The 10,546-nt window shown below is 45.3% G+C and overlaps 1 protein-coding gene across 7 annotated transcripts in view; it reads right to left on the bottom strand.

The window, feature by feature from the left end:
• Positions 1-940: 940 nt before the first annotated feature.
• The window catches only part of dennd5b (DENN/MADD domain containing 5B), a 63,794-nt gene continuing 54,188 nt past the window's right edge, over positions 941-10,546 (bottom strand). For 4 of the 7 annotated variants that reach the window (XM_029247338.1, XM_029247339.1, XM_029247341.1 and 1 more), the window contains 8 exons: positions 9,182-9,303; positions 8,040-8,185; positions 6,919-7,037; positions 6,359-6,546; positions 5,417-5,499; positions 5,088-5,214; positions 4,320-4,497; positions 941-3,023 (listed from right to left, as the gene is read on the bottom strand). In XM_029247338.1, coding sequence (XP_029103171.1) covers positions 2,840-3,023; positions 4,320-4,497; positions 5,088-5,214; positions 5,417-5,499; positions 6,359-6,546; positions 6,919-7,037; positions 8,040-8,185; positions 9,182-9,303 — 1,147 coding nt within the window. In that variant the 3' untranslated portion in view covers positions 941-2,839. Of the gene's footprint in view, positions 3,024-4,319; positions 4,498-5,087; positions 5,215-5,416; positions 5,500-6,358; positions 6,547-6,918; positions 7,038-7,445; positions 7,491-8,039; positions 8,186-9,181; positions 9,304-10,546 lie in introns of all 7 variants that reach the window. The other 3 variants (XM_029247336.1, XM_029247337.1, XM_029247340.1) reach the window with 1 other exon arrangement.

The following is a 10,546-nucleotide window of genomic DNA, read 5'->3' as shown; positions in this document are numbered from 1 at the left end:
ATTGCATACAGTAACAAAGTCCGTCCATCCATCCATCATCAACAACCGCTTGTCCCGAGCAGGGTCGCAGCGAACTGGAGCGTAACCCGGCAAGGCTGAAGGGGGAGGGGACGCATCCCAGACGGGACGATAGTTTGCTGCAAGGCAACCCAAGCAGGGCTCAAACCCCAGACCCACCACACAGTATCTTATCTTTTCAAATACAGTATTCATTCATTGGGATGAAATTTAGAAATTACAGTATCAACAAAGAAATATTCAATGCATGTTGCATATGTGGATGTGTCCGTTGTGTGTCCTTATGGACGAAAAGATGAATGCCTTTGAATGGACGTGTCCCTTTTTGCAAGTGAAGCTGTGCAGGCTCTTCCAGTGACAGCACTAAAGATGACTAAAGGATGACCAACAGCCAGATAAAAATCACAGGCCTGACATTTAAACTGATGTACAGAGCATCTTTAATGAAATATTCCATAAATACAACAACATAACGGTGATATGTAGAGATCATATACAGTTAGACTTATGAATCCATTGCAGTCTATGAAGTTCGTTCACATTGATGTCCTAAAATGACAAAAACAATGAGGGTTCTACCAGACTAAGGACAATATTTTGAAAATATACAGTGCACTGTCAAAGATTTCCTTTTCCCAGAGCTCATTTATCCAAGTATGTAAAATACACAAGTAACCAAAAAGTATAAGAAATAACACAGTAGAACCTGCAACTCTGTCATAATTCTCATTTTAGATGAGGAATTATTTTCCTCCAAAAGAACAACAAATATCTCAATATTCTGCAACAATAAAGCAGCAGGACTGTGCATTAACAGGACCAATATTAGAAAGTAATGTCAAAATCCTAGATGTGGAGACCAAGCCAAACAAAGGTCTTCACTTTAAATTGTTAGTTTCAAAGCAATAGTAAGTTTTGGGGATTTTTTTTTTTTTTTTAAAGATTCTGCCAACTGCTTGACATGAAAATTCCAGTGAAGATGGTGGCCTTTGACTGTGTGATGCAGACAGACAGTAATACAGGAGAAAACCTGTGATATTTGAAGAAGGTAAAACAATCAGCCTTTTCAGGCCTGCATGATCGTACTCCACAACAAAGAAGTTTAATTTGGTGAAAAAATGTTAATGTACTGATATTTAAAAAAAAAAAAAAAAAAATGTTTTGTGGCACATTTTAAGTTCTGAGTTGCATCCTTAATGACATTCACGACAGTAAAATTAACACCAGTGCTAGAGTTACCACTCTAAGGCTGAGAAAGGACATGCTTGTATCTCTGGCCAATGCTGCTTGGCTTACACACACGGAGCAGAGCCCAGGTACTGCAGAACCAGGTATGAAAACGCATATAAACAGGGCATTGTATCACACCCTCAAGGTTTTATGGCAGGTCCTACATTTCTTAAAAGTAAAACATGCAGACAGCTGACATACTGTATACACCCGATTTCATAAGAATAAAACGGCGTACTTTCAGTGGACGTCCACATGAAATGGCATCGGTAATATACAGAAAGAGAGAAAATACAATGGAACTCATTTACGGAACCAAAGTAGATTAGTTTTTCAGTTTTCAACTTTTTAATTGAAAAATATTGAACTATTCTCACATACAGTGTAAATATATTTAGGTCTGAACTAATCTTGCCACTTAGTGCTAGGGAAAAAGAATGAAGTCAAGTATGAGACCGTATCTAATGCAGGTTGTTATTGCTTTTAATGCGTATTCCAGTATACAGTAAACTTCCAGTTTCTCTCATTACTGTTCTTTCTGGAAAAAAGGAAACAGCCTTTATCCAGCACTACAGGATTACATTTGAGATTCTTGGCAAAACACACACAGAACCCTGAAATGTCTTTCTTGGAACATCAGGCATTGAAGAAATGCACCTGCAATATAGACTTCAAAGTTCTTCAACACTGACCATGATGGGGGAAAAAAGAAGAGATTCATAGATTCCCGGTACAAGTCCATGACAACTGCAGCAACACCGAAATGCCCACGAGTATTTTGATTTTCTAATACAAAAATAAAGTTGCCGGTCCAAGGATGCTCAAGACAAGTGAGCGAGTGGGAAAGGAAGGGGACATACTGAAGGGGTCTTCTGTTCTTTCCCTTTTCCCATGTCAACCTTCACAGTGTCCAATTTTAAGGAACGGTCTGCTTCTGTCACCCCAGCCGGGTAGAGGAATGACCAAAGTCCTTAAATTTTGCAATGGTTTTGGGAGAAGTTGCAGTACTGTAGAGAGTAGATGTGCCAGTGTGCCCAGGATCCACTTGATCCACTGAAACTTGGAGCCTTGGAGACAGGGCACACAGGTCCAGGGAAGGGACAGAACTCCTGGATGCCTTTTGTAAGTTTTATTTGATACGCCAAACAAGCCATTTTTTCGGTCCTTTCCTAAAATAGACTGGAAACAGGAAGTGGCGGAGATCAAATGGCACCGTGCTGAATTGGATGGGACCAAAGCTGTTGCTGAGCCGTGCCGACTAATTTTTCCATCAGCAGATGCGCAGATTTAACATATGTGAAGAAACATAGCGCTAGGAGTTCATCCTAGGCATGTTTTATGTTTGTTACTAATTCTAAAAAAAAAATAAAAAAAAATAAAATTAAAAGTTAAATACCAAGCTAGGCAATACTGTATTCATATTCAAACAAAATTGGCCAAGCACTGTGCGGCTGCAGCAATCTCTCCTTCTGGGACAGAAGCAGTCTTTCAGAACTCTTTCCTTTCTCCAGTTGCCACGAGTTTACTGCTGTTGTTCAGTTGGCCGCACCATGTTAGATGTGCATGTACGCATCCGTGCGTTCGTGCGCAGCTACAACTGGATTCCCTTGATGAGAGACGACTCGAGCGTGATATTGAAGTCGTGGAGCGTCTGCAGGACTCCGACAAGGGTGCTGACTGTGGTGCGATCCCGCAGCAGAGCGCCCTCCTCATACATGCGTGAGATTAGCGGACATTCTGCCAACAGGGGGAGCCACTGAGGCAACAGCCGGTCTCTGGAAGAATGAGAGTCCGGAGGTCAATTCAATGCTTCGTTATCTTAGTGCTGAAAAATCACATGAAAATACTTCTCACACGGAGGGACGCTGTAAAAATGACAAATAAATGTATTTGTCGTTTGTTGAATAAGCTAAACCATCTGTTCAAAGAATTTCATACGGGTGTGGGATTACTTCAAGTCATGCAGGTACTCAGTACCACCTGATCTGCTTGCTTTCACTGGTGTTCACTGCTCTAATTCTCTATTAGCCCAAATTTAAGGGATAAATCAATTTAAACACTACTACTAACAATATCTGATGTTATTGAAAATGGTTTGCCATATGCAAGTCTGGTAGAGGGTTCTCTTTACCCGATTTTCTCTGCAGTCTTGCAGAGTACAGTTTGTGGAGAAGCATTCAAGCAAGAATTTCATAGTACTTTGTACACGGTACTTGTACTTATGACAATAAATGAACTGAACCGAGACACAGTCAAGGTAAAATGTGATGTCATGAAGTTCAAGCTCAGGAGACGTAACCGACTGTGTTTGAGGTTCTCGTCCTTCTACACAAAAACTTTCTTCCTAGTAGGCCATGCAACTGCACGTCTGTGCTTCGCCTCTTTGCTGATTTAATAAATTACTAATATTTTTTCCAGCAAGTACATTTGAAAGCTGTCAACTAATATGTCCGGTTAAGCGAGTCAAAGGGAAACAAAGGGTTGCCAGGAAATGAGTTTGAGACCATTGCTCTGGAAGATCATTTTCAGGTTAATTTTGGTGAAATCAATGGACCACAGAGATCATGCACACAGCACCGTGGCAATATTAAAGCATTGTAACCCTGAACTGGAGCCACATGTTTTTGCCTAATAAAGTGGTTGTGGCAATACTATTCTTCTAAGTCCATTTTCAAGACATATTAAGAGAACTAGAAGGAACATGGGACAAGAATGAAGGATGCATCTCTCACCCAAATGACTCCTCTGAGAGCAGTATTTGTCTGCTCCGGTTTAAATTCTGTGCATCATACCTGCTGAATGCTTACAGTAGCAGAGTGAAATTGGACTTCCTGAATATTTTCAGCACTAGAACGGCTTAAAATGCAAAAGCAGTATTTGGTGAGTCCTCCGTGACCAAGGAGTGCTGTCTGAGCCTATTTTAAACCACAGGAACATGCTTTTATAAGCATTATATAACTAAGTATAATAATACATTACTTTGGAAAATGTGATAGAACAAGTGTTAGATACTGGACACCTCTCTTAAGGCAGTGTGCGCACGTGCATCTATGATTGGTGCGCCTGCTCACCTGGCCCCAAGGCAAACCAGCAACTGGAACTTGCCGTCCTTGCCGATGTTCCGGGATGTGCTGTTAATGGCATTCACGTACCGGCAGAATGTCTCACAGGTGAGACCCAGGGGCTCTGGAGCCCCACCCTGCAAATCCCCCATCTGGTCTGCTGTCTCCAAACAAGCAGTGGCCTTCTCTGTAGGGGTCCGAGAGGTAGGGATGGGAGGGTAAGAGATGGGGCAAGTCTGCTCTGTGCCTTACATGGGGTAGCCTTTGCTTGCATGAATAAGCAAGGTAAGTCTTCTGCAGCTTGGACAAGCACTCAGCTGATGGCCCGGTACACAGTACTCCTCTCAGTCGGGCCCAGCTATAGCCAAACTATTGTCAGGTATAGTGTACTTTAGAGAAGCCTGTGTCACGACAATAATATTTACACGCAAACCCTAAATGTCATTGAACTAACATGGTGCGTCAACCCTTTAAGACTAACCGTCTCTAAACAAATTATGCTCTCCATGAATACATAAGTCCAGTATTACATTAGGAATAAAAAAAAATGCATTCAACCTTCTTGAAATCCTTCAGAGATAATTATTCTCAATTCTTTGCACTCATGCAAATTCAGCACAAAGCAGCCTCATTAATTAGGCATTATTTCTGAAAATGCAGAAGGTAGCAGTTGCCATTTGTTTCCAATAGAGGGCGACACACTCGTGAGGAGCCAAAGGCTTGTTCCTGACATAGTCACACCCGCCTACTTGGTCCTGAGCCCCAGCTGATGCTTACCCACAAAGTCCCACACAAAAACGTTCTTCTGGAAGAGTCGAGCGGACTTGAAGCTGTGGTGGAAGAACTGCTCCAAAGCACAGACAAGCCCATTCTCACCACACAAGAGAATGGTCAAGCTGCCTCTCTGTGGGGACAACAAACAGCAGTAAGCTCAGAGATACCCATCGCCCCACGGTATCTGTTCCAGTTGAGAGCAGCACCTCCTGCCAAACCAGCATCGCAATGCCATGGAGATGCAAACTCACCTTGGAGCTCCACCCACCTCAGAGTCCTAGTCACCAAAGAACAAACTCCCATTTCCCCCAGACTCCCCACTACGCTCTTACCTCCTTCTCAGGCTTGTGAAAATGCTTCACAATGTTGTTGACCGCTTCCCCGATGGCCTCCTGAATCTGTGCGCCGGTGGGCTCTGTGTGAAGGGGATTACACCGAAGCTGAGTGTAGATACCAGTTTAACTCGCACCCAAATCCACAGGCTCCAGAAACTGCGAAGAATCATTTGTGTGTTTGGCTGAGATTGAAATGTGTGAGCTGAGACTTTCATGTTTTGGCCGTAGAGAAAACAGACATGGGACTTTGATGAAGGGGGTCTCCTTGACACTGGTTTTTGGTAAGATGGAATCTCCAGGGCATTCGGTTTCATAGTAAACGGGGGCTCGCGTGACCCTATTAGATACACGTCACTTTGCCAGGAATATTCCAGCCACTCGGCTCAGCCCAAAGGAATGTGGGAGATTGCCTTCTCATTGTAACGGTATCTCTACTCTACTACGCACTGCAACTCATAGAGGGGTCTCTCGGCACTGGCGCACACAAGACTATGCTCACTGCAGTCAGGGCACTACTGAAAGTCTGTGATTGGAGCCCATCTGCTGACCGTTGGTTACAGCATGTAAACTTGTGGGAAGCAAAAAGTAGGTAAATGTGGTTTGGGTTCTCGAGACACTGGTTAATATTTACTTTCATTAATTTAGCTGATGCATTCCTCCAAAATGACTTACAATGTTAAGCTACTAACAATTATTTACCCATTTATACAGCTGGGTAATTTTGCTGGAGAAACACCTTAATCAACAGAGGTGAGATTTGAACCTGCAACTTGGGGGTCTAAAGGTAACAGCTCTAATCACAACGCTACCAGCTGCTCATAGGTTAGCCTATAAATGCATTGGTTTCAAACATCAGGCAGTGTCTGTGATATCTGAGTGTTACTCAAGAGTGTGTACGTCTGGGGTTGGGGTGGATGGTGCAGGTGCAGTCGTGCTTACTGGCACCCCGAGCCGACAAGGAGGTGATGCTGATGCGCCTGGCTTGAGTGGGAGAGCGCTGCATGGGTGGGGTCCGGCACTGCTTCCCTGCCTCCTCATCCCCAACCGGGACGACGAGCTCGCCGATGAGGACCCGCTCAAGGCTTCCATCATCCACACCCTTCCCTAGCCAGCGGCCGCACGGGAACCTGCCGGAGTTCGGGGTCATATGGTCAGGGGACAGAGCATCCACGACACAATACGCTGTGTGGTCAAATTTGAGCACGAGCGACTTCAATGAGTGACGATGGTTGTTGGATGTGATGGAATTTAAGGACAATCCACGTGGTGTGAGCTGTTGCAGGGTCATACATGTGATGAGATCTGTGTATATTAATTCCGTACCAGGATGATGATGTGTGGGTTTAAGGAAGTGAACGTAGACGGTTGAGGGGAATATTTGGTCACTTGGTATCAAAGGTGTGCACCTGTCAGGGTGACAGGAAGTTCCGATTGAGGAACGCGCATCTCCGACAAGAGGAAGAGCCGGTGTGAGCACAGCAAGAGGCGAAGGCCCTTACTTGTAGGTATGTCCCGTGATTTCATTGCGCACCATCACGCAGTCCACAAGCCACTTGGCCAACAAGCCGGAGTTGTCATGTCCCAGCTGGACGGTGGTGAGTTTGCCCAGGTTCTGACACTGAAACATAGGGAGACCGTTGAGAACCTGACAATAACAGCAGTAATGATTTAAAAATGAAGTCTAACTCTGTATGAACACCTGGGACATGAATAGCTGAGAAGCTTGCAGAAAATGCAACTATTTGTGTGACGGACCTACACCCTCAGTTGAGCTCCTACACCAGCCAACACCAAGCAGCAAGGGGTGGAAACCAGCGGTGGCACATGTACGCCAACTGTGCAGTAAAGCAAAGCCCAGCAAGCACACAATATTCTCTCCAAATCAGGGCCATAAGTCAGTTAAACCAGTGAAAATGCCTAACAGTGACTTAGTGCTACACGTCAAACTGGAGAAGGGAGCAGAAACCTCACGGACCCACTAGTGCTAGGGGGTTTGACACCGGGTCAAAAGGGAGGGGTTTCTAACCTTGAACACTGCAGAGATATGAGTGTGATGGGCCCTGAAGGCAGACTGGGGGAGGAAGAGAGCATTAGAACATGATGGATATAGCATGGAGGAAACAGGAAGGGCACACACCTCCCCACCCCTAGGCTACAGTGAAGATGGCGGGGGGGGGTTCCTTTTTCTTAGAAACATTTCAAAGGAGAGAAGGACGGTAGCCGTGAGGTTGCCGATTACAGTTTTGAAATACGGAAACATTTTCAAGACGGCGGGAGCGTGGACAGCCAGCTCCAAACTTCTAAATACATGGTATGAGGAATTCCTGATCCGATTCCCAAAATTTAGATACGCAACCCCTAGAATAGTGCGAGCACCCTGTGGCCACAGCTCTCGGGTCTGGGATGTAAAAGATGACGGCCAGCGGATAAGAAACATCATGTTTCTCAGCAGACAAATCCATCAGAGGGGAGGTCGCCGAGTGTGTGGCGCGCTGAAGAAGTCATGAGAAGTGTGTTAACACCTCTTTGAGTCTACAGAGGTGGTAACCGCACACTCAAACACAGCATTCTCAGGTTCTGGCACAACTCAGCTGAGCGTGTTAGAGTTTGGGACACTCACATCAAAGGTCATCTCAAGCACGTTCTTGGGGATCTGCATGACACCAGAGTCTCCCAGCTCTCCAGACACACAGATCCAGGGGTTGGACGTGGTCATGGCGTTGCTTAGCTTCTTGATGGGAATGATGACCGCTCGATATGGAATCACTGTAGGGACAAATAGCGAAAATAACCTGATGACTCACAGTAATGTACCACCTATTGACATTGCATATAGACACTGTACATATTAGTGGTCCCTCCATCAGTAAGTTACCATCAAAGCACACGGATGACAAATTTATCTTCTGTTTTCTGAGGTGCCATAGATGTTTGACAGCCAGTTTTGTGGTGTTTGAACGAAGAAAAACGGACTAGACTTTAGGTATTAAGGCCTTTCAAAACAGACCTGGGATTTCAGTTTCTCATTCCCGGAATCTGGGACCGTTTCACATCCGATATAAACAAACTACGGCAGCTTCCAAAGACGACTTTCACGCCTCTTTTTTTAAATTAAAAAAAAAAAAAAAAAGAAACCGAAACAGAAAAAGTCAAATAAGCTCCCGTTTCGATCCTCCCCAGCTGCGCAGCTGGGTGCAGTGATCACTACTCATTTCTTCAGCCCGTTTGCTCATCTGGAAAAGAATCACTGTCTAGTTTCTAGTTTTTGCTCATTTTTTGCCTGCGAGGGTCAAGAGAGCTCCTGATGACGTAGCTTCAATCATACCGTAGTAAATAATTAAGTTGGCTTCACGTCTCCAATATAGCAAATCCAGCCTCATGCTTTATTCATGAAAAACCTCCCAAACCATCGATCTGCGATACAGCGCCATGCGTCTTAATTTGGAGATGCTGGGAGCAAACAAGCAGCTGGCTGTCCTTCACAGGGAGACGGCACGTCCTTTAGTCCTGTCAAACACCTTCGCTGTGGGTTGAACCCACCGATCACAGATTCTCCGTTTTCTAAATGCGTTTTAGTCTCTCTTGGTAGGAGGGAACATCCACAAGTGGTAGGTGAGCGAGGTTCTCTGCTTCAATGTTCTGCTACAGATACGGCGTACAGGATTAGAGCAGATCGCAGGCGTCAGACTGAGAAGTCATAGGTTTACAGACCTTCTTCTGGCAGGGGTGGTTCGTGCACTGGTTTGGTCAAATGGAACTCACCGATGGTGGTGAAGACACTGGTGAAGCAAAAGTAGTCCACGGCATTGAGCGACAGCAGGTGGAAGAGAAACTGCTCCTTTTCGTCTTCGCAGCGCAGGAAAGCGTAGCGTTTGTAGAGCTTCCTGCAAGGTGAGCATGTAGGTCAAATACACACACGGTCACACCTGCTTTCCTGTCCTGCAAGGACTTCCATACCAGTTTCCTCTATCATGCAAAAAAATGATTCATAACTTCACCCACATGAAGGTCTTAAAAATAGCAAAGGTGGTGGTAACTGCTTCTCTGCTTTTAATTTCTGCTGAAAAACTGCCTCAACTCTGATGTTTTTCTGTGTGGGGACAAACCGATAAGAGATGCTTTTTGGGTGTTTGCTACCCAGTCTTTCAGTAAGACGAAAACCAGTTAGAGGGAAACGCCCACACTCATACGGGGAGTACGAGCAGTTCCCCTTCATGCATTCGCCTCAATCCTCAAACAGTTGCCAGGTGACTGGCCCGAAGGACCGCTCTCCGAGGCACTTTCAGAACAGATGCGGGCTTCCGATCCACAGGAAGATAAGAGGCTTAAGGTGCAGTCCCCGTGTACAGTCTACTCCACAAAGTGAAATGGAATGGATGAGCCCTTCCGTATCTCGAACGGACTCATCGGATTTGGCTTTTTTTAGATTAAACCTTTCTGGCTTTGGGGGAATTCGGTCAGTCCTTTTTATTCCATACCGGATACTGCCTGCTGTGAAGCCTTTTGATTTGTAAACCTTTTCAATCTCTCACGCACACTAACTGAAACGGCTTATCCCAAGTGGGGGTCACAGCGAGCCGGAGCCTAGCCCTGCAACACAGGGCGCAAGGCTGGAGGGGACACACCCAGGATGGGATGTCAGTCCATCACAAGGCACCCCAAGCGGGGCTCGAACCCCAGACCCACCAGAGAGCAGGACCCAGCCAAGCCTGCTGCACCACCGCCCCCCGCCTTTTCAGTCCTCCTTTCCATTTTTACTCCCTCTATATTTCCACAGTGAAAATATAGAACAGAGTATCGGAGAGACTACTGGACACATTAACACTGACACTTGCAGGAAATTCAGGAAAAGAAATATTTTCCTGATGTGGGTTCATGCTGGGCCATACTTCTGTCCCTCTGATTCAGCAAAATGAGCATCCATTCCTACAGTGCTCTTAACTGCATGTATATTAGTCAAAGATTTCAGTACACCTGGGCAACTAGCATGGAATGAAATGAACAGTGGATTGAAAGTAAAGCAGCCCACGAGTGTCCTACATTGCTGGGAACTGCCACAGAAGAGCTGGGACAAGTCAGCTCATTTCCTGCTCCAACTTGGTACCCAAATGCCCCACGGACAGAACT

Source organism: Scleropages formosus, chromosome 21, assembly GCF_900964775.1.
Source record: "Scleropages formosus chromosome 21, fSclFor1.1, whole genome shotgun sequence".
Classification (NCBI taxonomy): Eukaryota; Metazoa; Chordata; class Actinopteri; order Osteoglossiformes; family Osteoglossidae; genus Scleropages; species Scleropages formosus.
Note: the sequence above shows the minus strand (reverse complement) of the source record. Positions and strands in the feature narration are given on the sequence as shown.